Genomic DNA, 26976 nt, shown 5'->3' with positions numbered 1-26976 from the left:
AAAGGGCAAATTCAAACGTTAGCCACGCCCAAACCGTATGACCTAGAGGTCTGTGCTTAGAGTATGTTCATCGGGGAGAGGGGTGGATGCACAGGCCATAAGTGTGTGCAGCTAAGTGCAGGTTGAGGCCCCCAAGGGCCCCTTTAGAGTGTTTTTTACATTAAAGTGAATGGAGAAGGCCCAAACGCATGCCACGCCCAAACCGTGTGACCTAGGGGTCTGTGCTTTGGTTTGGTTCATCAGTGGGGTGTCCACATAAAGCTTGTTTAACGGCGTGCGGCTGCGTCCAGCCGTTTGGAAGCACTGGTACACCATGTCTGCAATTTCTAAAATGGCAGACAGCATGCCGTGCCATGTGCTTTTTTTTAGGTTTAGGGTTGCGGTGAGGCTTTTGAAGCACGTAGGGTCATGACATTTTTTATGTGGGTTGTCTGAGGGCCCATAAATGACATATTGGAGCCCCACCCCCTTAAGTGGGCGGGAACAAAAAATTGCCTTTTTACCTGTCCGTGAAAAATGAATGGAAATAGATTGGGAGTGGAATGTGGCCAATCAGGGCTTAGGGAGGTGCTTTGACATTGGGGCTTCGAATGCTGGTTTGTCCCGGGGCCCTCGACCACATATCCGAAAACCGCGTGGCTAGGACCTTCCAGAGCCTTGTAAAAAAATCTGAAAAAAATATTCCTAAAAAATATTTTCAATGGACTTTTGAATGGACTGGGAAAAGGGATCTGTGTCCACGAACCATCTATCAGATAAATTGGAAGTGGGATGCGATAGGGTTAGGGTTAGTGGTGTGAAAATTCCGTGAAAATTCCGCTTGGTTTTCGGACTCATGCTTACAGTATGTTGTTCCAGAGCCCTCCCAGACATCCCCTATGAAATTTCATGACCCTACGACCTCGGGAAAGTCACTTCCTGTTCCACTTACTGGTTCGTTTTTCGACTTCCCGACCGCTTACGGACACGAGCTTTTAGTATGTTGTTTCTGGTCCCCTGCAAAGTTTCGAGCCGATTGGCCCATGGGAACACCTACTTCCGGGCCACGCCCACTTTGGGGGCGGGGCTTAAATATGTTGTTCTAGGCGCCCACTGTGGCGCCCACTGGCAATCTATCTGAATGGGAAGTGGGATGTGAAATAGGGGTACTTTACTTACTCTGGAAAGCCTTGAGTACTTCACTGCAATTTAGGTAGTGAAGGTTTTTATTAGTCTCTATATCTTTTTCTTTAGTACACTTGTTACACACCTGGAATCTTCTTGTGTATGTGTGTGTTCAAATGTAATCATTAGAGCTTACAGAAATAAACATTTTATTATATATATAAAATCAATCTCTGTCTTACCCCATCTTGAAAAACATTCCATATAACTGAACATTAGATACGGAATGAGAATTACAGCTCTGGGCATGACTTTATTTACTATAAATGTATGTTAGTGTGATGCTAGATTTCAGCAAATGTTTTGCTTGTTACAATTCACCAAAAATACATCAGTTTTATATCCAAAGTTATTCAAACATCTGTGCATGAAAATACATCTAAAGTACAAACATATTCTGTTTACTCCACCAATATACCTGGTCATGCAAAAGTCTAGGACAGGTCCCACTTATAACATAGACCAAAATCAATTAGTCAGTACCTCATTAAAGGAGTGTTCATCTATCTGCAAAATGTACATTACATACTGCAACATCATACAGCATATATTAAGCTAATACTGTGCCATTACTCTTATTAGCTATACAGTACAAAAGTAATTTTGTGAATCATAGCTTTTTCTTTTTTTAAAACAACCATTCAAGACTCTTCATTGAAAAGTAACATTACTCATACCAAACAACATAAAGACTATAGATCCTTGTAATTTATTACATGCACAAAAAACATTCTGCATAGTTACCTCAGGATATGTCAACAGAAAATAACAATCATAGAACAATATATAACTATAGTCACCATGACAACAGTTATCATAAGTGTTAGTATTTCAAAGTGCAAACAGAGCAGAGTTCCTAGGCGTGTTAAACCTGATGTGATTCGCTAAAATCGGTGCTCCTTATTTAAAAGGACTTCTGAGTTTAAGGATTTAGCTTTTTGCTAATTCAAAATGTTAAAAATGTTTGACTTTCTTCCTCTCTCTTTCATTTAAAGTGCAGGCACAGTAAGAAATGCACAAACATCTCCATCTTCAAGTAAAATCCATGTTGGGGTTTATTTTGGTCTGTAGGTCTGGCTGGCAGCTCTCAGGTGATCGGGAGGTTCTTCACAAACTCTCTTAAGCTCTTGTGGATATTGGAAGTTTGGGAAGCAGCACAGTCCAGCAGCGCAGGGCCCATGACTATTAATCCATCCAATGTATACAGTACAATTTTTAGCTTCTATAAAGAAACTTAATACCCTTATGTATGATCTAAGTGCACAATCAAATGATCATATTCTATTCGATGGCTTAGTTTGCACCAGTTAGTGTACATCTGTATTTTTTTAACAGAAAATGTTTGCATGTCCTCTGTAATCTAGCTAACTATCCTATTTTTTAAGCAGTTTGAAGGGCAGTTTGGATCAGCAGAGCAGAGATGGAACACAATAAAAAGAATATATAAGAGGATAAATAACTAAAAATATTGATATAGGCCAGGGCAATATTTTGAAAGAACAATGGAGAAGTAAAAACTGCAGCCAAAATCAGTGCTGTGTTAGCTTCTTGTGACTGTTGTTGCTATCTGAAAGCCACAGTTTAAAGCTCACTGCAGGCTAACTGACCGGAGTCCTCCAGCGAGAAGGGCGTTCATGCTCCAAATGGGGGTGCAGTTCTGCACCATGCTGTCCAGAGCTTGGGAGGACCAAGACTCAAAAGGGAACCCATCGTCCATTGGGCGGCCCGTTAACACACAAATTACACAAAAACAAATTATACAGATGAATACACAAGTCACAAATAAATCACACAATCAGGCTAAGTATAAGGTAACTAGAATGAAAGTTCTGGGTGTTGATATTGTCAATTTAAATGTCTTGTCATGAACGCCAGGTTTTCATTCCGTGTCGGAGTGATGATACTGGTATTGTAGGCTCCAACTGCAGTGTTACTCCCCAGGTGAACCTCGGAGAAGAAAGATATGTGATGTGGTAAATATGTAACAGATAAGAGGATCTAGACCTCTACAAGACATTTCAGACCTTGACAACACAAGTCAGATGTCGACAACACAACACAGACCCCCATCACAGCACAGAAACTTATAATACAAGAAAACGCAGACCCTTCGAACACAAATCAGACTACTACAACAATTTCAGACCTCTGCAATACGTAAGATATAAATACTATATAATTTATTAATAATCGAAAATTCTTTATACCTGCATATGGATCCTCACTCTCATTCATTCATGTCAGACCTCTACAACACAGCAACTTTCAGACCTTTGCAACAAGACTGAATTGTGTTGTAGATATCTGACCTACATTGAAAAGGTCTCACTTGTTAATGAGAAAAAAACGAACATCTCTCCAAACTTAATGCAAATGGATAAATGTTTTTTACAATAAAATCTGTAGCGAAGTCCATGAATGAACTATGGATTGAGCAGAGAGGGACTGAACATCCAGTAACAAAATATCTCACCATATATACATTTGAAAATACCTTGAGGCTGCTTCTGCCTGTACTGCCAAAGGGCAGAGAAAGGCTCAACTCATTTATTGTAGTTTGCTGTGAAAATCCCTGCCTGTATTGATTGATTCATGGAGTATCAAAACGTCAAACTTCATGTGTGCAACTGGAAAAAATATCACAGCAGCTATAAAAAACAAACAAACAAAAAACTATAGAGAATTGGAACGTCAGCAGACACGAAAGACGCAATGCATTATGGGAGTTTAGGACACAGAAGCTACAGTAGCGACTGGTTAACTAAGAGGCTCAATTACTTTAATTCAGTACGAATTACGATGAAATGGTGAATGCTTGCTGTGTTATCAAGTGCCACAATCGCTCTCACGACAAAAGAGGGAAATGTATCGAAAATGGAGTATGTGTTTTCAGCTACAAAACCTACAAAAAAATGTGTACAATCAATACTACTACTACTACAATAATAATACATATAGTATATAATATATATACACACAGAGTATATGGAAATGTATAAAATCAATACTACTACTACTACAATAATAATAGTCAAAGTCAAAGTCAAATTTATTTATATAGCGCTTTTCACAACACACGTTGTCACAAAGCAGCTTTACAATCGTATGGGTCCAGAATCCTAATGAGCAAGCCAAAGGCGACAGTGGCGAGGAAAACTCCCTATAAGGTGGGGATTAGGAAGAAACCTCAGGAGGACCAAGACTCAAAAGGGAACCCATCCTCCATTGGGCGGCCCGTTAACACAAGTCCGTGGCCGCAATGTGGTTTCAAAGTTCCACAGCAACAGTCAAGGCTCCTGTTCCCCGGCCAAGCAGCCTCAGTCCCCTCGGTGCAGGCGGTGGGCCTCAGGCGGGCCAGCATCAGCACGACCCCTCGTGCCAACGGCTCATCCAACCCCGGCATCAGCACATTCACCGGCAAGCCAGACCATCCCCCAGGTGCCTGTATCCAATCGTCTTGGGTGGAGGCATGCAAGAAGATAGACAATACAGACTGAGTGGACATGAATTTAAACCACCATTGATTTAAATGTACATAGCTCACGTGCCAGTGATGAGCATGTGGCTCCGGCAGGCTAATCTATAGCAGCATAACTAAAGGGAGGGGTTCAGAGGTGACCACAGGCATGAGGGCTCACTGAGACATTGCTTTCCAGTCAAGTCATTGTCACAAATAGAGTGATGCCATGACACAGCTGGAGGACAGCATCAACATCTCAGATCACCAGAAATCTCAACGTCTGGGGGCCCCCAAACCCCTACACCTTACAAGGGAAATATTAGCTGAAGGCTTGATTAAATAGGTGAGTCTTAAGTCTAGGTTTAAAGATTAGAACTGTGTCAGAATCTCGGATTGGAGCTGGAAGGCTATTCCATAATACATGGGTCATTCTACAGAAATGTCAGTTTTTCTGTACCTAGACTTAACAGGGCAGTTGCATTTTAAAATCCCTCAAATTTAGGGATTTATTTACATTTTAAGACAAAACAACATGATATTTGAACAATTATATCTTTTTGAACCACTTATGAGTCAGTTTTTCTTTTCAACCATTTTAGTGTTTTTCCAAGTTCTGTCCTCGTTGTCATGCTGGGAAACTAAGGGCTTTAATTTTTGAATGGAAAACATTTTCTGTTTAAATTGTTGTTGTTGTCATGCTGACCGGTGTCGGCCAGAGGAGGATGGGTTCCCCCCCTGAGTCTTGGTTCCTCTCAAGGTTTCTTCCTCATGTAAAAAAAACTAGGGAGTTTTTCCTTGCCACTGTCACCCTTGGCTTGCTCACTGGAGGCTAGGACTCGGCACTTGTAAAGCTGCTTTGTGACAACAACTGTTGTAAAAAGCGCTATATAAATAAAATTTGATTGATTGATTGATTGATATACTTTATTAACTCAACTGCAGTTATGTGTCCATAAAGGTCCAATATGTCACACAAAATATAAAAAAAAACAATATTGCAAATAAATATAATAAAATACATAATAAATGTGTACGTCCCCTATATTCATGTCACTGGTGTTACTGTATGACAAAAGACTATTATTTTAATATAGAAAGCCATGCTGATGACATCACAGGAAGTCATTTTGTTTCCTCTCTGAAGATTATTGAAAACAGACACATTGTATGTTCAATGTCATTTTTCATTTTTTATAAATTTTATCAACTACCCTAAGATTTCCTTCGAAGCTTCAGTGCAAGTCACTGGTATGCCCTACTTTAATCTTTGGAAAATGAACATAGAATAATAAAAATTTATTAATTTATACATAATTCAGTGAGTAGTTCATGACTGTCAACATGTGGTTTGATTCCCTGTGGCAGCTATTTTGTAAAAATAGGGTTGTTATGACAGTTGTCACTGGTGTTACCGTCACTGGTGTTACCGTCACGATGGGTAACGGTACATGAAATCTTCAAATAAATGTACAAAAAAGGCAAAAAGCCATTTAGGTGTACCTTATGTATGTTCTTATAGCCAATTAGTACAGTAATAATGTAGTATAATTTAAAATCCTAAAAAAAAGAAATGTATGTAGGAAAAATGTCCACCGGTCAAAAGTGGACGTTTTTGTAGAATGACCCACATATAGTATATATGTATATACATATATACAGTATATAGAAATGTGTACAATCAATACTTCTACTACTACTATAATAGTAATGAAGGGAAACGTTAATTCCCTTTATTTTGTCAAAATACCAGTTTTTTTTCTTCTGTATTTATCTCGTGGCGGTGAGTGATATCACATGCACGGTCAATTTATTCTTGGATGCGTGTCCTAAACCATGGCGGCCACTACCCAGCATGCAATGCGTCGTGACGTAGATTCCCATTCTATATACAGTGCAGTGATCATAGCCAAAACATCCATTCATCTAGATTATTCTATACTATACTTTCACACTCTGCAATCTACAGAGCAAACATTTAGGCAAAAGTCAAAAACGAAATAATAAAATAATAATTGTATCAAGAATAAATGACATAAATTTTGCACAGAAGCAGCTTCTATCTATCCAGCCAGCTAGCTAGCTAGTAGCACACATGGTGAACCTAACTGTGTACGTCCGCTATTATAGTGAGAGATATTGCAAAATAACATCCATTTATCCTTCCATCTTTTATGCTTCTTCATCAAACCCCTCAGGACTTCAAACCACCTTCATGACTGTTATGTATATGACTACACAGCAGTGGTGAAGCGTACTTACTGGCCATGGTCCTTCACTAGACAGAGACAAATGAAGACATGAGCGTAGTATTAAAACACCTCATAACACTGTTGTCCTCATCGCCTCTACTATGTGCAACCTACCTACACAACTTCTCACTCACAATTCCTTCACAAATGGCAGCAAATTATTAATAGCTGGACACTTACTTATTATAAACGTACCAATTCGCTGACAATATCCTGCGATTTCATCCTTTCCGCTTGTAAAACCTCACGGTAGTGCTGGCTAGGAGCTGCTAACTAGTTAGCACACGAGCTAAAAGCTCACGAGACACTAACCACGCAGAACTGACGCACGAGGACCAGCACGCCTCCACCCTTCTAATTCAAATATGATTGGTTGATTAAGCTGCCAATCCATAATAAAAGCTCTCAATGTAATAGGTCCTTTCTCTCTTTTACCTAGAAACAACGGTGTGAAATATTCTGATTGGTTGATTTTTTAATTTCACCGCTAAGGTTTTTTTTTCCAGCACAAGCACGAAAAGTGGATTTGAAAGCCGATTTAGAGGAAAAATACAAATTATTGGTGAAGCGTTATTAACATATATTACATATAGTAGACAAATAATTTTTTTAAGATCAATGGACCTTCAGAGACTACACACTAGCTAGCTAGTAGGAGATGTGGCTTTAGGAGGTTAAGAGGATGTTTACAGCTCGCCAGCGCGAGGGGCGGTACTTAGTAAGGTCATCGGTCATGTAATGAATTACACCCGAATCACCCAATCACACGAGGATATAAGCTCAACATTCTATTTGCCAATGTCCATGTATTTCTCATGGATACTGTAGCTATGAATACATTTGGAATTTTCAAAAGAATACTGGTAATGGCAACCAAGCTTAAACAAAATATCAGTTTCAATCTTGAGTCAGATATCAACACACAGATTCAAGACTTTTCAACAAGAACATTGACATTTTAACCATCAAAAGCAATGGTAATCTTTCTCATGTTACTTCTCATGTAGATTAACATTTTAAAGTGTAACAGCATAAAATGGATGTTCATTGATGTACAGTGAATTAAGATAAAAACTGTGATGTTTAATGTGTTGTTTCAGAACACTAAGAAGCGTACTTCTACAGCTGTATACGGCCTAAGAAAGAACATATCACCTTCAAAGCGGCTTAGGGATTATTTGGTGGATGGAGTTTCAACATTTACAAGTGAAGGTCCCAAGTCTGAAGCCACAGAGAAAACTCCTCAGATGAAGCCAGACACCTCCTTTAAAACTGAGGTAAATTCAGATGTAGGTGAACAATTGTGATAAATGGTTCTAAAGCCTCAAGCCTGAACTGTAGTAGCAGGTTAGAAATATGCCCTCCTTTTTGTGCAAGTAGTGAATGGTCGATGAAAAGAACTTTTTTATTGTCTTGATTTAGCCTGCAAAGAGGAGGAAGAGGGAGACTGAGATGCTGGAGAGTCTGGGAAAGCCCTCAGAGTTTGTGGAGGAGTGCTATATGAACAACGCTGCTATTCTTCCACACCTCTGTTCACTCCCAACCACTGCTCATTCATCCTACACAGCCATGAGCTCCATCTGTGGCCAGCTGAGCAGAGACGATCCCTTGATGATCCACGGCCACAGTGTTCAGGGGTACCAAGACATCTACCACCGTGTCGTGGATCCCATGCTCAGGACTCCCTCCGGACAGTCTCGGCCCTACAGCTTGGATCTGGGCCGCAGGATTAAGCAGCGCCTGTGGGAGGTGCTGTACTGTCCCAGTCAACAAGAGGAAGTGCAGCCTGATGGACAGCTCCGTGTTTCTGAGACCTTCTCCACACCTACTCTACAAAGCTTCGCGCCACATGTTGAAGTGGACATCGGTGGAGAGCCCATGCCGCGACAGCCTAAGAAGAAAAGGCCAAGACACTAACATCATTATTATTATTATTATATTACACTTACTATAATATTTACTATTACTTCTACATTTCTATAATCATTAACTTCATATTTTACAATGAGATATTCTGTATTTGTCACGGTACGCCGGCCCCCTACCGGTCGCCTCCGTCCACAGTGGCAGTTGTCGTTGTTGTTGTTGTGGTGTTTGTCCCTGAGGTGGGCGGAGCCCGCGATCCGTCTCACCTGAGGGTGAGCTAATGTATGTTTTGTGTTCTGTGTTTCAGCTCCTGGACTGCAGGGGGTGTGTCCCTGGCCTTGTCCCTGCCTTCCTGCCCCTTCATGTTTTGTGTGCTGCCACTGTGTGCCACACACCTAGTGGAGGGGAGTGTGGCTTGGTGGGGTGGGGGGGGGGGGTCTGTCACCGTACGGCGGCCCCCTACCGGTCACATCCGTCCACAGCGGCAGTTGTCGTTGTTGTGGTGTTTGTCCCTCAGGTGGGCGGAGCCCGCGATCTGTCTCACCTGAGGGTCGTTTGTTTGTGGTCTTGTCTCGTGGTGTTTCTCTGCGTGGTGTTTGTGTGAAGAGTTCCGCCGTACTTATGTGTTGTGTGTGTGGCACGGCGAGGACCAGGGCTGTCTTCCCTGGGAAAACTCTTCATGTTGTGTGGGTGTTTAAAGTGTGTACGTATGAACGGGACGTGTGGATCAGTGTGCGTGCTCGTTATGTTAAATGTTAAATGTTTTGTGTGTGACGCTGATACCGCTCGTCACTGTCGCCTCACTCCCCGTGTTGTCTTGTGTTTCATGTGGGGAGCGACTGCGAACATGAGCGGCGCGTCACTATTTTGTATGTATGTAGAGCGCGCATTTGTGGGTCCCATCTGTTCGTTATTTGTATTTGTTCGTTATTTTTTTGTGTCTAGTCTTTGTGTGTGTTTTGTCCTAGCGTGTTTGTGATTTGTTATGTTAAATGTAATTCCACGCATGCTCCTCCCCTTAAATGTGTGTTGGGGGGGACCGGCTGTGGTCCCGTGCCACGGAGTGTGGCACGGAGGGCGTAGCTCCCGAGGGAGGCCCTGACCAGGAACGTGGGGGGTTCTCCTGATTTGGAGGAGACCCCTCCCCCATGGTAGGGGGATCAGGGTAAGTGCGCATGTGTGTTTTGTGTTGGTGTGTGTATGGGTGTGTGTGTATGTGTGTGTTTTTTATGTGCAGGTCTTCTCCCTGGCGGCGGATCGTGGTTTTCCTGGACCTTGTGGGGGTTTCTACCTGGCAGGAGCCCCCTTATGTTGTGGGGTGACCGGAGCCTGGTCTTAAAGAGCCCCTCCCTATAGGGCTGGGGCCCCCGGCTGTTTGGTGACCATGGGGCTCTGGTCTGAAGAGCTCCTGCTGAAGATGCAGATCCTCCCTCCTGCCCGGGGTGACCAGGAGGCCCTTGAGGCTGTACCCCAGCCCGCCATGGGGGTGCTTTGGGCCTCGGTCTCTGGCGCTCCATGGTTGGGTGGAGGAGTCCACCTCGTGATGGGAGGCCCCGGCTGGGGCTGACTCCCCAGGAGGCTGGGGTGACCCCTAGCAGAAGGCAGGGGTCAGTTCCGGGAGGAGGTAGGTCCAGGAGGGGACGTAGCCACACCCCAGGGAGGTAACCTGCACATACGTACACCACGGACGAATAAGGAGCCGTAGCTCCTCGTCCTCACACCTGTGGGGCTAAGCGGCCAAATGCCGGTTAGGGCGTGAGGGACCTGTGACCGACTGGGGCGTGGTTTTGTGTTGTTGACGGCCCAGTCGGTCTAGGGTCCCGCCCAGGTAGGTGAGCTAATGTATGTTTTGTGTTCTGTGTTTCAGCTGCTGGACTGCAGGGGGTGTGTCCCTGCCTTCCTGCCCCTTCATGTTTTGTGTGCTGCCGCTGTGTGCCACACACCTAGTGGAGGGGAGTGTGGCTTGGTGGGGGGGGGGGGTCTGTCTCCGTACGGCGGCCCCCTACCGGTCGCATCTGTCCACAGCGGCAGTTGTCGTTGTTGTGGTGTTCGTCCCTCAGGTGGGCGGAGCCCGCGATCCGTCTCACCTGAGGGTCGTTTGTTCGTGGTCATGTCTCGTGGTAAGTGTTTCTCTGTGTGATGTTTGTGTGAAGAGTTCCGCCGTGCTTATGTGTTGTGTGTGTGGCACGGCGAGGACCAGGGCTGTCTTCCCTGGGAAAACTCTTCATATTGTGTGGGTGTTTAAAGTGTGTACGTATGAGTGAGACGTGTGGATCAGTGTGCGTGCTCGTTATGTTAAATGTTAAATGGTTTGTGTGTGACGCTGATACCGCTCGTCACTGTCGCCTCGCTCCCCGTGTTGTCTTGTGTTTCATGTGGGGAGCGACTGCGAACATGAGCGGCGCGTCACTATTTTGTATGTACGTAGAGCGCGCATTTGTGGGTCCCATCTGTTCGTTATTTGTATTTTTTCGTTATTTTTTTGTGTCTAGTCTTTGAGTGTGTGTTTTGTCCTAGCGTGTTTGTGATTTGTTATGTTAAATGTAATTTCACGCATGCTCCTCCCCTTAAATGTGTGTTGGGGGGGACCGGCTGTGGTCCATGGCACGGGACCACAGCCGGTCCCCCCCAACACACAGGGCGTAGCTCCCGAGGGAGGCCCTGACCAGGAATGTGGGGGGTTCTCCTGAATTGGAGGAGACCCCTCCCCCATGGTAGGGGGATCAGGGTAAGTGTGCGTGTGTGTTTTGTGTTGGTGTGTGTATGGGTGTGTGTGTGTATGTGTGTGCAGTGGCGGACTTAGCAATTTGGGGGCTCAAGGTGAATTTAGCTAGGGGGCCAATCAACATTAATATGCGAGAAATAAGTTAGCTAGTCAGGGGGGGCCCTACAGTGGGCTGCAGTGGGAGGGGCCCAAGGCAATTGCCTACCAATGCCTCTATGCAAAGACCGCCTCTGTGTGTGTGTATGTGTGTGTGTGTGTGCGCGTTTGTGCACAGGGTGTGTGTGAGGCGTCTAGTGCAGTAGTGTAGAAGTTCTTGTAGTTAGTGCATGTCTCTTTCTGCTCGCAACTTTCTCCTTTCAGCTACTGCCGCTGGCTAGCCCCCTCACCGGGGGTAAAACGAGGAGCTGAGTGCGTAAGTCTCCTCTGCCAGTACACAGCCTGTCCACCGCCAAGACTCCTGCAGTGCCTCCTCGCGGCCACACACGTAAACTGGGTCCTCGTGGTCCCGGGCTAAACTGCAGGGGATCTCGGAGCAGCAGTGGGCCCCAGAGATGCGGTGTGTAGGCCCACCACAGGGTGGACACGTCCTAGCACCCATCAACCACTGCCCCAACTATGGGCAAATAGCCCCACTGCCTTGTGGGTAGCCTTTTTTCAGGCAAGGGCTAAGGGAGCACACCCTGACAGAAAAGTAAGGCGCTGGTGGCGCGCAATAGGCGGACCTGAACAGAAACAGGACCCGGCAGCCTCCTGCAGATAGCGCACCCCCTACAGCACTTAAAAATCTCCTGGCACAGGTATCCACCTCTGACCAATGGTGATATTACCGATCCACATCTGGTTGAAGTCTGACAGCGATGGGGTGTCTGGCGACGGGGGCAGGTTTGAATTGGCTGGGAGCTCCTAGTCAGAGCCCTACATGTCAGCGTCATAGGGTATTGGTCGCTCACAGCTGGGGCTGAGTGGCAGCTGTTCTCGCCAGACCCCTGTGTGACTGAGCAGCCCTATTTAGGGACCGCACTGTTCACCTCAGTTTTGAGGAGGGACCTTGAAAAGGTGGTCTAAAAAATGCCCGCGTAACTTGTACCTGGACAGGCTACCTCACCTGCCGGGTTATTCCATATCTGCGGTCGAAACAGGAAAAATTGATGAAATATTGTAGAAGTGTTTTTCTTTGAATTTCCTCATAGCTACAATTGATAACAAAAATGAGAAAATAAATAAAACAAGGAGAGGGTCAAGGGGGAAAGGTGGAAAGATCAACTACAAGAAGACAGATCCAGTCTGTGAGGAGAATAAAGGTAAGAGTAAAAATGAAATAACTGCTCCAGGGAAAGCACCTGATTGTCTGGACAACAAGGAGGTAAACCTCACACAAAGATAAACATACACATACAAAATTTCTTCACTCTGGTATGTGGATGCTGGCCTCTAACCCAGCAAAAGACATTCATCCCATGTTGATAACACATTTGCTAATTTGCTGTCATCGACCTGTTCAATAGCTATTAATATCAACAACATTCAAACTTACAGTTCAGCTGAAAAACATTCACCTGTTATTACCATGTAATATTTAATTAGAGTTTGTTGATAAAATCTTTTTTTTTTTTTTTTTTGCAGAAGCATCTTTGAAGAGTGCTGAGGGTGTGGCCTTTGAGGACATCGAACAGGCAAATATAAGCACTATGCAACCACCCAGTGAGTCAAGCACATGTACATCACATCCCATAATACTGGGATGATACTGGTATTATGTTTTACCATAATATTCGCTCCAGGGGGATAAAAGGTCCAGGAGTGTAGAGTCTTTTTCTTCTTTGAATTTCCTCATAGCTACAACTGAGAAAAGAAAAACAAGGAGAGGGACAAGGGGGAAAGGTCGGAAAATCAACTACAGGAAGAGAGATCCAGCCTGTGAGGAGAATAAAGGTAAGAGTAAGAATGAAATAACTGCTCCAGAAAAATCACCTAATTGTCTGGATGATAGTGAGGCAAACCTCACACAAAGATAAACACATACACACAAAATCTCTGCTGAATGAGTTGAACATGTGATAAAAAGATTAATTTGAATTTGGTGTGTGTGTATAACTTTGACTCAGTCCCTATCATGACTCCACTCTATGGTAGGTGCAGGACGGCCACTTGCCCAACACTAGAGCTCCTCCTCCAGCTCTGCTACTGCTGTGATCTCCTGCACAACTGACACACCGCAGATTCCTGGACAAACTACACACGCACATAAACACAAAAATACACACATGGTGAAAATAAACTACAGCATTATGAAAATGAATTCACTTGTGACAATTCTTCTTAATAACATGAGATTCAGTGTCAGTGACTGTTTAAAGTCCAGTATTCTGCGATATATTGTTAACTAAACACAAAAAATATATTGATTACTCAATATTAAATGAGACCTAACTGTTCACTGTTCACTTTAGGTGATTAAACTATAAACTGGTGTGCTTGACAAGTGGTGATTGTGGTTTCATTCATGAATGAATGAAATGAAAATTAAAATTGGTCCATTTGACAGCTTTTTAAAAAATAATGCCCCGGTACAGCCGCTAACAACCCTCCCCCCAAACACACACCTCTGCCTCTGAGCTGGAGACCTGCACACTCAACAAAGAGAAGGTGTGCTCCTCCACAAAGCGACAGCGGCATGCGATCCCGGCCCATCTACACTGAATTTCCTACTCGTGGGATCCATAAAGTACAGTATAACATAACACAACATGCCCTGGTCAAGAAGGCTGGAGACCTCCCTCCAGATACCAGTGGGGGATCTACCAGGACCCAGAAAGCAGCTACGCAGGTGCTAAGGCAGCTGGTGCGGAGGCTGGGGTGTGCTCTGAGAGGGTGCCCAGGGGTGGAGGACAACTCCCAGCTGCTCTTACTCCCAGTGTGCCTCTCCGAGGCTCAGTCCCAACCGTCGCAGGGTTTCCTCCCTTGGCGGCGTTTAGGGGTTTGCCGCCCCTGCTGTTCAGGGGTGGTGCCTGGGAGCCCCTTTATTAGGGGTGGGCGGCTTGACACCGAGGCTTTGAAGCTTGTGTCACTTTTCCCAACACCTGCTGATTCGACACAGTGTACCGGAACTTGTATTGAAGTCGCTACTATCATGTGACTATGACGTTTGAAGCTTCGAATGCATCAATGAACCACCGCAAATGGGCGGGACTGGTCCAATGTTTTGCTGCTATCTCATGTTTCATTCACTACTTAAGAAGCAGTAAAGCGCTCATGATGGCCCCTTTGTGTTGTACAGTATCATTATTGATCTTGCAAACAATATGGAATCCTCCACCACCTCTACTTCAACCAAGCGCTCCATTGCTTGGGAACATTTTGAGAAAATAGTGAGAAATAGGGTAAGCAATTAATATACTGAAAATTGTTAATTTACGTTCACCATATAGTGTGGTGTTGTAATGAAGTTATTCATATTTTAAACGTTCGGTGTCAGCCCTGTTCCCAGGAGTTGGCATATAATAATAATAATAATAATAATTATTATTATTATTATTATATGTAACAGATTTGGGAGCATTCTGAGACATTAGCATCCATCCACTGCACTGTCAACAAACTTGAGTGACCACGTGCAGTGACAGGATGACAGCACCAGCGCTCCAGTCTACCATAAAACCCGTCGCCTATGAACCCCTGGATCTGTACCTTTATCTAAGGGGGCTTATTAGTTACCAAACGCTAAACTTAATAAGTGCGTTTTCAACCTAGACTAGATTAGATTGGAACTAACCAATCTACTCAGAAGAATCTCATTATCAAGACTGCTTAAAAACATTTTGAGATTTGCATATAGTCTGGTTGTCACATGTCAATCAATAGCTCTGAGGCATGGCCAAATTTACTTCAGCAGCTATATCTCATCTGCTGCTGTTCTGTGTTGAATTTCCTCCGTAGCAGACAATCCTTGTGTTAGGTCATAGTATATAACACTCAAAAAAAGTCGGGGGGTGGGGTGGGCGAACGTGAGTTGTTGAGCGGGGGAGGGTTTGTATATCGCGATCGATCGCCAGTGGAGGGCGACATATATATATATATGGATCGGAGGTAAATAAACTAGATTTTTTTTTTCTCGCCGTGTGAAATCGGCGAGAAAAAGTGGAGGTGAAGTGTGGCATGTGAGCGTGTGAAGACGGTCAAATGCGTGTGTCACACGCTCAATGCGTGAGACTTGAGAGCCCTGGCTATTGAAAAAACACTCCGTCACGAGTGTTACGTTCGCAGGTATCTGCCAAAATTGGACCGCGGACAAATTTAGTTGAGTACGCCTGTTCTACTGTTTCCTGGTGTAAGTTGTTTTACGGTGAGAGTGAATTGGGTAAAATATTAGTTAATATTAGTTAAATATTAAATATTAGTTAATCCCAGTTGCAGCTATACACTAAGATGTGGAAGACCCAGAGTCCTTCCCTTGATTGAGTATACAGCTCAAACCACAACCCCAACGTAAAGAGTACTCTAAAGTCGGTGATAAAGCTTGCTGCCTACTGCTAATTCAGTGTCACCGAATGCTAACACTATCACTGCCCTCCAACAACCTGGCCACTAATCCTTCAGGACTAAAGTGCAAATCCCCAGCTAATCCCAACACACTGTGGCAGTCCTGGGCCAGAACATTTCACGGGGCTGTGCCCACACGCAGCCTGAGTCATTGAGCGTTGTGCTTGTGTGTGCTCACAGGAAGGTGACGTTGTTGATGGTGGGCCTGGACAACGCTGGCAAGACTGCAACCGTGCGGGGCATTCAGGGAGGTGAGGCTACACTGAGTGTGTGTGAGTGTGTGTGTGGTATGCCATTCATCCATCACCTTAAACTCCTAATGCCAAGGTGCAGATGCCATAGTGTTTTATACCCACCCTTTCATACAGCATATCGTGATTAATATACTGGTTTGTCATTTGTAACTGCAATTTCTTGCTTTTATTTACTTATTATTCTCTTCTTTTTCAAAGTCTATCTTTTCTTCTAAATATATAAAAGGTCTTCTAAATATTGTAATGTGTTTTAAGGCGTGGCTCTAAAGTACAGTAGTTTGCTTTTGTTTCCCAACATTTTAGCATTCAACATATCTCACAGTAACGAGCACGTACCACCCCTGCAGGTCTCATTGTCTTGTGTTGGCCCAGTAGACAGAAGCAGCTAAATACTCTTCAATGCAATGCCCTGTTAGATATAGAGCCTTGAGCAGGGTGTGATGTAGACGGACGCTAATGAGATGAGCAGTAAAGCTCTGGGTAAAGGCTGAATGAAACTCTCCAGTCTCGCTCTCGGAGTCGGTACAAGTTCAGCTCGCTCCAAGGTTAAAGCTACTGCGGGTCGCTAAGCGCACCGTAGTCTCACAGTAACGCATGTCTCTCCCTCAGAGAACCCAGTCAATGTGGCCCCCACGGTGGGCTTCTCCAAGGTGGACCTGAAACAAGGCAAGTTCCAGGTGACCATCTTCGACCTCGGCGGCGGGAAGCGCATCCGCGGCATCTGGGAGAACTACTACTCAGAGTCGCACGGCGTGGTGTTCGTGGTGGACTCCAGCGACATCCAGAGGATCCATGAGACCAGAGCCACCCTGGCCGAGGTCCTCCGACACCCTCGCATCGCCGGCAAGCCCGTGCTAGTGTGAGTGGCACGTCTCTCGTTACGTCTCACACGCGTCTCACGCACGTCTCGTTTCCCGCACCTCCTCGCAGCCTTCAGAGCACCCCTGCACTTCAACACCATAGTTCCTACAACGTCACTGTGAGAAGCACAGACCTTAGATCATCCACATGACATCTCCTGTTATAGATGGTTCTCCAACGTGATATTGTGGTAACAGACATCACGAGACACAACATCGCAGACGGCAGACACCATGAGGATGTATTGGTTGTCCGTAGTTGTTTGTGTTTTGTCCGTGTTAGGCACATACACGCACACACACACACTTCAGTGCTCTGAAGTGCAGACCTTGAGTCATGTGTTTGTGAGAGCTTTCACTTGGCCCCCCCCCAGACTGGCCAATAAGCAGGACCAGGAAGGAGCATTGCCTGAAGCCGACATCATTGAGAGCCTATCACTGGAGAAGCTGGTCAATGAGCAAAAATGTCGCTGTCAGCTTGTGAGTATTTATTCAGTGAGCATCTTCACAGCGGGGAGAAACTTGGTAGCCTACAAGGTTTTCCTGGGGGGGGGGGTACAATCCAGCTGTACCTTTGAGAAAACAAGCCAACGAGACGAGGCTGAACTTGTGCTGACCTCACCAGGAGCCGTGCTCGGCGGTGTTGGGCTACGGCCGGACGGTGGACAAGTCCATCAGGAGAGGCCTGAAATGGCTCCTGAGCAACATCGCCGAGGACTACGAGGCGATCTCTGAGCGTGTGCAGAGGGACACGGCCAAGCAGCGGGCCTGGGAGGAGCAAGACAGGAAGGAGCGAGCAGAACGAGTGCGGCAAATACGGGAGGAGAGGTCAGGAAACCGTGTGTGTGAGAGAGACAGTACTGTTTTGGTTCTGGTGAAATATATATTTTGAAGGGTTTACTCTTCCTGTAGGGACAGAAAAGAGCGTGAGGAGGCGGAGCAGGAAGAGAGGCGAGTGGAGGAGAAGAAGGAGATGGAGGAGGGTGTCAACATGCCCAGCCCCATCCAGCCAATAAACAGTGTTGTTCATGAGGCAGGTTTCCCTCCCAGCCAATGAGGTGTTTAATGTGCCTCAATGTTCCTCTTAATCAGACCACTGTTCAAACTTCAGTTAATTTAGTAAATTATTTCAGGAGGACAATAAGGAGACGGGAAAGGGAGAGGACGCCCTGCAGGGCGGCGCTCTGAATTGCAGGAGCAAACCGAAGGAGGATGTTGAGAGCACCAAATCAGGTCAGAATGTTTCATATGATCCAAATAAAATGTATTAAGTTGTTTTAAAGTGATTACTCTTTTTGCTGTTGTGGAAGGGTGTCTGTTGGGTGTGGGATTACTTATCTCCTTCATCTTGGTAGTACCAGTATCCTAGGCCCACGCCCTAGTCCCCTAGGCCCACCCTCTAGTCCCCTACGCCCACGCTCTAGTCCCCTAGGCCCACCCTCTAGTCCCCTAGGCCCACGCTCTAGTCCCCTAGGCCCACGCTCTAGTCTGTTCTGATCTGCAATGCATCCCTCAGCATTTTCCCCTCTTAACACACCTGACTCACCTCAGCAAACACTTGATTAGCTGATGAAATTAATCACTAATGTTAAAACATGACACGCACTAAATTATACAGAGCTGCGGGCTTCTACCAGTAGAACTTGATAGCCTTGCTTTAGATAATTAACCTGAATTAACACTTAAAATGATGGATTTAATAAAAACTACAACTGCTATTTAATTAGGGTCAACAAACAGTCAGCAGAACTGAAACACCCTGGGAAACAGATTGTTGGCAACCTAAACTAGGCTGCTAAAAGGCTTTATCTCCTCCTCAGGGCCAGCAGACCAAGCCCAAAAGAAGACCAGGAAACTGCGTCTGAGGTGGAGAAACAGGGTTGAACCTCTGAGGGTTGAGGACTCCACCTAGAGCCCCACTCCACCACCTCCACCAGATGAGGGTTCTAGCCAAACTTACTTAACACACGGCAAGACTATCTTGGATAAGTATGAGGCACACCGGTTTATCTCTGGAGATAAACCAAGCTCTATTTGTTGTCATGGGACCACTAGTGATGAATTTATTGTGGTCTGTGTTGCCTATTATCTTTTCTGTCCTCATTGTGAATTTGGTTGTGTTTGTAGATGTAAGAAAATGGTTCAAGCCTCAAAGAGATTTACCGTCCACCGTAGCTCCAATGTGCTCACCATTGCTCTAACGCCGCCCTAGCATCAGAGATGATGTTAGCAACCATCCGCAATTTGTGTCGCAGGCCGCTAGCTGTGCGAGTTAGCGTGGCTGGTGATCTAGTTGCTAATCTAGCGAGCAGATGAGCATTTTCATTTAATTTCAGTGTTGACTGTTTGTTGTGATGACCTCGAACAACCCGTCTGTGTTTCTTCTCATGGTCAATGGGCAAATCGAAGGGGCTAATTTCCCGGAATATGATGACTTGTACTGCAAGTATTGTTTTGTGTACGGACACGACTGGGCACCCACGTCAGGGTTGGAGGAGGGAATATCTCAGATAACATCGAAAAGAAGAGATTCCTCCAGAGGTTTGGTGTGGAACTTCCCACTGGACATCACTTTTAAAAGCACCAACCCACTTGGCTAGCCTCAGATTGTGATCAGTGTGTTTGGCCCAGATTCTTTTGGGAATGACGTCGTCAGGGGTTATGGATCAGTACATGTTCCGTTTGTCCCTGGGAGACACACAAGGACAATTCCAATGTTTGTTCCTGAGTCCACATCAAGACTGCAGAAATTCACAAGCTGGTTGATGGGTAGACGGCCGGAGTATACAGATCCCAAGGTGGTTGCCCAGGGAGAGGGAAGAGAAGTAACTAGGGTGCGCTCCCAGGGCTTCGTAACTCTACAGTTCAACATCATTACTAAGGACATGAAGAAGCTGGGTTATGACACTACCTCCACAGAGCAAGCACCTGCCACACACCTGTCCAGAACACAACAACCCTACGGGAGCTGATGAGCACTATAGATCACACAGATCAGTCACACTACCTGTTTTGTACATTTGTAATAAACATGAAGTTATTTAAAAAAAAAAAAAAAAAAGCGCTTCGCTAACTTCAACGGAGGCAAAATTGCAAAGGTTTGGCCACCGTACTTAATTCTGCCGCACTGTTGTACACTTTCCTTAGTCGTTTCACGTGATCTATGCTGCTGTACAACTGTTCTCTGTCCCCCTGTGCAGGACATGAGGTATCCAGAGTATCTGGACATGCGTCCGTTCATGTCGCAGTCCCACGGAGAGCCACAGCTCTACGGCCTGTACACTGTGCTGGTCCACTCCGGGTTTAGCTGCCACGCCGGACACTACTACTGCTATGTGAAGGTTTGATGTGCTGCGCGGTTTCAGCATTCTCTGCGTTTTTGCACTGAGTTTCTGCTCTAGCTAATGGATGGAATAATGTTTTTATTTCAGTCTGGTAATGGGCAGTGGTATGAGATAAACGATGCATCAGTATCTGTAAGTGACATACGATCAGTGCTGAACCAACAAGCGTACTTACTGTTCTACATCCGGTAAGTTCAACCTAATGTTTAAACCAGCTCCAGATTTTTGAATAGTGGAATATTTAGAAAGGCATTTTATACACTTTTATCCCCCCCCCAATCCATCATGTTTAGGTCAACAGATCTTAAACTGAGACTGTAACTCTGTGACCCATGGTCCCGGTCATTGCTCCCCTCACCCGGTCACCACGGCCAAGGTGAACGGGCCTCAGTTCACCTCCACCTCCTTCATCGGTCCACAGCTTCCTCCTCACATGGCGAAGGTATCACCACACCACTGCACCATGCCAGGAAATCTGACTGGGAACTGGTTGTTATTGTTCACTAGTATAATTGAGAGGGCTGTGTTTTGTTTGTTTACACTGTTAAACTCTTACTTTCTGTTCCTGATATTCAGATTTCCCATAACTGACCGCTGTTCACTTTGCAGAATAACTCTCCCGTGAAGGAGGACCACGGTGGCTCAAAGCCTGGCAGCAGCAACAGCAGCAGCGTCTCGAAGACGGGCCCTGGATTGTCTCTCTCTTCCTCCGCATCTCAACCCGTGCGGCCCACGGCCATCCCGGAAGCACCAAACAGGCCTAAGCTGAACTTCCTCATCGGCCAGGGAAAGACAGTGCGGCCGAGCCAGAGCCAGCCCAGCCCCTGCAGTTCTTCGGCTGCCGCATCCCACCTGTGCCCGCTGCCCTCGTCCTCTAGCACACCACAGTCTACCAGACCTCAGACGGCCTGTGCAGGTGAACGGTGGCGCATGAGGAGCGGAAGTGTGTTAAAGACTGAGCAGCCACACCTTTCCTCCACCCTGAAGGAGCGAGGCAGATCCAGGCAGCGACATTATCGAGAGCGGGAAAACCAAAATCGGGAGCGCTACAGGCACCGCCATCGCCATCGTCCCAACAGAGACCACCATACCGATAAGGATCGCTCGGCCAGTCGAGAGAGGATCCCTGGAGAGCGAGAGAGAGATCGCCACCGGGACGGGCACACCCACCACCGCTGAGACCACTACCACCACCGGCGCCATCATAGATAGATGCAATGACGAACGAGACCGGGATCTGGAGAATGGGCAAGGTGACTTCCCTCGCTCATTTGAATACTATGTTGAGAAGAAAGACTCGGGACACAAGCGGGCTAAGGCACCAAGGTCGCAGTCTTGCCAGCGTTGTCCAGGCCCACCATCAACAACGTCACCTTCCTGTGAGCACACACAAGCACAACGCTAGCACGGAGCTCTTGCTAGTGGTCCGCCTGTGCCCTACCACCTTCCATCGATAGCATGCACAGACAATGACTCAGGCTGCGTGTGGGCACTGCCCCGTGAAATGTTCTGGCCCAGGACTGTCACACTATGCTGGGATTAGCTGGGGATTTGCACTTTAGTCCTGAAGGATTAGTGGCCAGGTTCCCAGCCAACATGTCCACATGGGCCCCACATGGGATTTAACTGGGCAGTATGGGTTTTATCTGGGCATGGGCTTAGAGTGGGCTTTTTTAAGGGTTCTATTCGGGCCCCAGTTGAGTTACATTTGTGGGCCCCATTGGGGTTATAAATCCCGGCCCCAGTTGGGTTATAGTTGGGACCCACGTGGGCCTGATTTTTAAAACAGCCTAATATTTTAAAAACGGACTTTTAAATACCATTTACAAAACAGACATTTTTACATAGTACATGATTTTATACCTCAGCTCAAGCAAATGATGGTAGAACTGGATATTTCTCTGGCACACAAACAAATAAATTGCATGTTGATATAGTTTAATTTGTGAAGCAGTTATAATAACTAAATTCATTCAAAATATTAACAAAGTTAATGAACCTGCTTCAGATGTATGGAATAAACCATTGCCTCGCCTCCTCTCGTGCGCGCCCGCCCCCAACGAAAGACTAAACGGTCTCCCGCCTGGCCTGACTGAAAGTGAATTTTTATATCCGTTGGAGATATCATTCACTGAGGTAAGAAATTAACTTTTTATCCGGTTTCTCTAATTTGGTTATCAATGTGTAAAAGAACAAATATACAATGAAAGAAAGAAAAATATCTGAGGATATAATGCCTGACGTTATATTTAATTCAAACCTAGCTATGTTAATTTGCTAGCTTGATAGCTAAAACAACCGTTAGTGTTGAAAGGTAGAACGCAAGCCGTTCATTTGTTATGGCTAAGAGGAATAATCTGTGGGGGGAAATATAGTGTTTAAATGTCTATGTTTACACATTTTCGACGTAACCCACCTAGATTTAGTTAATTAATTTTCCTAGATCAGCTAAGACATAAGTGCAGATTTCGATGTTGCTGGGCTAGCTAACCTAAGATAGTGAGTTAACCTATCTTAGCAAACACTAGAACTAAGTGGTCACCTTGGTTAACTAGCTAGCTAGTTATGTTTAGAGAATGTTTGCTTAACGTTTTGGTAGAAAAGATAATTGTCCTGTTAGTTATTAATTAAGTGATAAACCTTTACAGTTAATAGTAAGTCGTGTCCTGGCATTAAATATACCAAATACAGTGGTACCTCGAGATACGAGCTGCTCTATATACGAGCGATCCAAGATACGAGCACCGAGACGAGCAAAATTTCTGTTCGACACCCGAGTGCACGTTCGAGATACGAGCATGAACCGGTCATCACAGCCATTCGCACGTGTGCTTTGCAACGAGTAACACTACGTACGGTGTATACAGTACAGCATTTCAATACTACAAACGTTTGTTTTGCATTATGGCTCCAAAAAAGGCTCTAGTAGTGGAAAGTCCAGTGAGAAGAGAATGATAACTAGAAACTAAGCAGGAGATTATTCACCTGCATGAGAAAGGCACTCGTGTAGCCGAACTCGCTCGTCTGTTCGGCCGGAGTACATGTCTTTTTTCCACATTTACGCTAGTTTTGTGACTTTTTTAAGGACCGGAACCAATTACAATATTTTACATTGTTAAATTGCTTCCAGAACCGAGCAGTTCGAGATACGAGCACGGGTCTGGAACGGATTAAACTCGTATCTCGAGGTACCACTGTACAAATGACTGCATTTCTAAGGTAGAGCTGTGTAGTATTAATCCCAGTATGAGGGGGAAAAACAAATGATCGTAGTCCTAACCTACCATAGACAATCTTGTCTATAGCAGAAAAGAGTATTGTCTTACGGATAAACAGCTACTAATCATTCTTGTAATGGGTCCAAGTTAGATAGCGGTTTTCTCGTTTTACAAGTAACATGTGGTGGTTGTTTTTGCCTCAGTTTATTCTATCTGAATTTTAAATTTTGTTTTGTAGGTGCCCTAAAACAAAATGCTTATCTTCAGAATTAACTAAAGATGTTGAGAGAGCTGTCTCAAAGTGGTTTACCAATGCTCGTGACCATGATGGAAACCGTGCACTGAGAGCGCAGAGAGACTTTCAAAAAAGGAACGCAGAACAGATGTAAGTAATCAATAGTGAGTTACACGTTTGTGATAATGTGACTATGAAGGCATGTGAAAATCAGTCATTTTTACTTTCCAAAACCCTGACAGCTCCTATATTGGAGTTTTTAAATGTTTTATGTACACCTAACTTGTAAACACATCACTTGGCCTTTGTAAAATCTCCCCCAAGAGGTGATTAAAGTGTTAGACATCAGTGTCTTTGGAAATTTTGAGTAACTGCAGCAGCTCAAATTAGTGAATTGTATAGTATATTTGAAGGAGTACTGGTCAGGATTTTATTATACTGTGCAAACTAGAAGCTGGCAAGAGCCTTCATAGAGTTCTGTACAGTGTATTATGGTCAGGACCCAGGTGGTGCAGAAAATGCATGCCCATTAAACAGGCCTAGTGTGCTAATTCAATAGTACAAACAGGATTTTTATGCTTTACCATGTTTTAGATTCACAGAGAAGGATGTTTATCATTGCTAAAAGTGGTTTAGATAATCTGCAGTGTTACTGTTGTGTGCTTTAATTAATACTGTTGTCTGTCTCTCCCTCCCCTCTTCTCTCTCTCTCTCTACAAGATGTGAAACTACACAACTCAGCAACACACAGTAAAGGATTCTAAAGACTCTTAACATATGTTTTATGGACATTGGTTAAAATTGTTAATGAGTTGTCGTTTTCAATAAAACATTTTTATTAGGATTGATCAAGCATTTGTCGTCATTTAAATGTAAGTATTATTATAAACAGCTCATCTCTGATTGAAATTACTTATGATAATACAGTCTTTAGTGCTGTGCTCTTATACAACAGTTTTGCAAAGTAAGAAAAGCAACTGAATATTGCATTAGGTATGTACAGCAGAGACCTCACCTGAAGCCCTCCATGACTCCACAGGGACCCACATTGGATGACACAAGTTAGCATTATAGTAATTGTGCTCCAAATGTGTGATGCAAGCTGACATTCTAGTGAGTGATGGGCTGATATTTGGGCCCCCTTTGCATAACCCATATGGGGCCTATAAAGATTTGCCCATGGGCCCCTAATGGGGCTGAAGCGGGTGTCTGCAGTTAACCATAAGGGCCCTACTTGTTGCCCACACTGGCCCCATCATTATCCCACACAAACAAGGGGCCCATGTAGGGCCAGCGAATCATTGCTCATACGGGGCCCACCTGAGGCCCACATTGACCCCAATATTGGCCCACATGGGCTAACACACATGGGGCCCATGTAGGGCCAGTGAATCAATGCTCATACGGGGCCCACCTGAGGCCCACATTGACCCCAATATTGGCCCACATGGGCTAACACACATGGGGCCCATGTGGAGCCAATGGACAAATCTTTGTGGGCCCCAGCTGGGTTGCCCAAAAAGGGCCCATGTGCCAGCCCATTTCAAACCCATGTGGGGCCCGCATGGACATGTTGACTGGGTTGTTGGAGGGCAGTGTTAGTGTTTAGCATTCGGTGACACTAAATTAGCAGTAGGCAGCAAGCTTTATCACCGATTTTGGAGTACTCTTTACTTTGGGGTTGTGGTTTGAGCTGTATACTCAATCAAGGGAAGGACTCTTAGGGTATAGCTGCAACTGGGATTAACTAATATTTGACCCAATTCACTCCCATCGTAAAACAACTTACACCAGGAAACAGTAGAACATTGGCCAATAGTGAGAGTGCACCAGTTTTGGAAAGATATTTACTATGAATTTCAAAGTTTTCCATGTCAAGAAAGTTCACCAAGTTCACTGCACAGCTAGTGAAAGGTAAGAAATAACCTGTAGTCCTCCCCAACAGAGGGAGCTTTGTGATTAGTATGTGTGCACACTGTGCTTTTCACAAACCAACTTAAACTGCTTCCAAGGTGGAGGCCATGTTTCCAACATTGAAAGAGAAAGACACACTCACTATACCACATATCATGTCTATAGTGTAGCCTACATAAGACACACTCACTATACCACATATCATGTCTATAGTGTAGCCTACACACTCACTATACCACATATCATGTCTATAGTGTCGCCTACATAAGAAGAATTTTCTCTGAACTTGGTAGTAGTTTTCAGTAATCAGACAGATTTTCTTCAGAACAAAATGGTCTCTCGGAAATACTGTCAAGTCTAACTTAGTGACGGCAATATGGATTTAAAATGATATTGCAATAAATGTCAATACATCACAGTTTGTTCTCAAACAACTTAATGACTGAGGGTTAACTGTATATTGTGTCATGTTATAAAATGTTACTTTACAGACCAAAAACATACATTTTCTCACAATACCAGTAAACCTTAAAGGGAACCCCAGCTGGTAACACTTGTAAGCCTTAATATGCTGTAATTAATCTAAATTATTAAGACATGTTGTAAAAAAATCACAAAAGCAGCAGATTTATTTACAAATCAACGCTTTTATTAGAAATATATGACATATGGGCGCAGCCATGTTTTCTGACGCGCAATGCCTGCTGGGTAGATGAGGTCAAATGGTTGCAGTGCGCTAAACTTGACTGCGGTTAAAAGGAGTTTTTTTTTTTATTAAACCAACACAACATTACAAAAACAAATATAGACATACATGAGTTAACGACCATTTCACATTTACATACATTTCTAAATGAACTATTTTAAATAATTCCTCCTTAAAGTCAAGTTATAAACACTTTATCAAACTACCATAAATATTAGTCAAGTAACTTAACTTAGCAATATTAGAAATAATAAAAAAAAATTAAAAATAAAAACAGAAACAAAACTTCAACAACAACCTGGGCTTAAATCAAGTTAAATTCTGAAATAAACGAAAACAGTTTAATTGCAGGGGCTGTATTAACTTTTCTTAAGGATTTACAAAATAATGTGAACTTGTTTTTTAATGCTTTCTCTATTGAAAAAGATTTTGTGAAACGGCA

General features: G+C 44.5%; 2 protein-coding genes, 2 long non-coding RNA genes and 1 pseudogene across 4 annotated transcripts; all 5 read left to right on the top strand.

The window, feature by feature from the left end:
* Positions 1–11403: 11403 nt before the first annotated feature.
* On the top strand, positions 11404–13763 carry LOC143480783 (uncharacterized). Its single transcript, XR_013121875.1, has 3 exons — positions 11404–13165; positions 13301–13396; positions 13598–13763. It is a non-coding gene; the product is annotated as an uncharacterized LOC143480783 (long non-coding RNA).
* Positions 13764–14138: 375 nt separating this feature from the next.
* On the top strand, positions 14139–18174 carry LOC143481105 (ADP-ribosylation factor-like protein 13B). The gene is made up of 6 exons (XM_076979051.1): positions 14139–14407; positions 16184–16254; positions 16867–17116; positions 17492–17597; positions 17743–17945; positions 18030–18174. Exons 1-6 carry the CDS (start codon positions 14139–14141, stop codon positions 18172–18174), a joined length of 1044 nt encoding a protein of 347 aa, XP_076835166.1.
* Positions 18175–19306: 1132 nt separating this feature from the next.
* LOC143480543 (B9 domain-containing protein 1 pseudogene) lies at positions 19307–20179 on the top strand (annotated as a pseudogene).
* Positions 20180–20580: 401 nt separating this feature from the next.
* LOC143480544 (uncharacterized) lies at positions 20581–21773 on the top strand. The gene is made up of 3 exons (XM_076978297.1): positions 20581–20649; positions 20755–20903; positions 21071–21773. The coding sequence occupies exons 2-3, from the start codon at positions 20895–20897 to the stop codon at positions 21638–21640; spliced, it is 579 nt and encodes a 192-aa protein (XP_076834412.1). The 5' UTR covers positions 20581–20649; positions 20755–20894; the 3' UTR covers positions 21641–21773.
* A 133-nt stretch (positions 21774–21906) lies between these two features.
* On the top strand, positions 21907–24940 carry LOC143480793 (uncharacterized). The gene is made up of 3 exons (XR_013121880.1): positions 21907–22597; positions 23918–24064; positions 24635–24940. It is a non-coding gene; the product is annotated as an uncharacterized LOC143480793 (long non-coding RNA).
* Positions 24941–26976: the final 2036 nt, after the last annotated feature.

The sequence above is a fragment of the Brachyhypopomus gauderio genome, chromosome 17 (genome assembly GCF_052324685.1).
Source record: "Brachyhypopomus gauderio isolate BG-103 chromosome 17, BGAUD_0.2, whole genome shotgun sequence".
NCBI lineage: Eukaryota > Metazoa > Chordata > Actinopteri > Gymnotiformes > Hypopomidae > Brachyhypopomus > Brachyhypopomus gauderio.
Note: the sequence above shows the minus strand (reverse complement) of the source record. Positions and strands in the feature narration are given on the sequence as shown.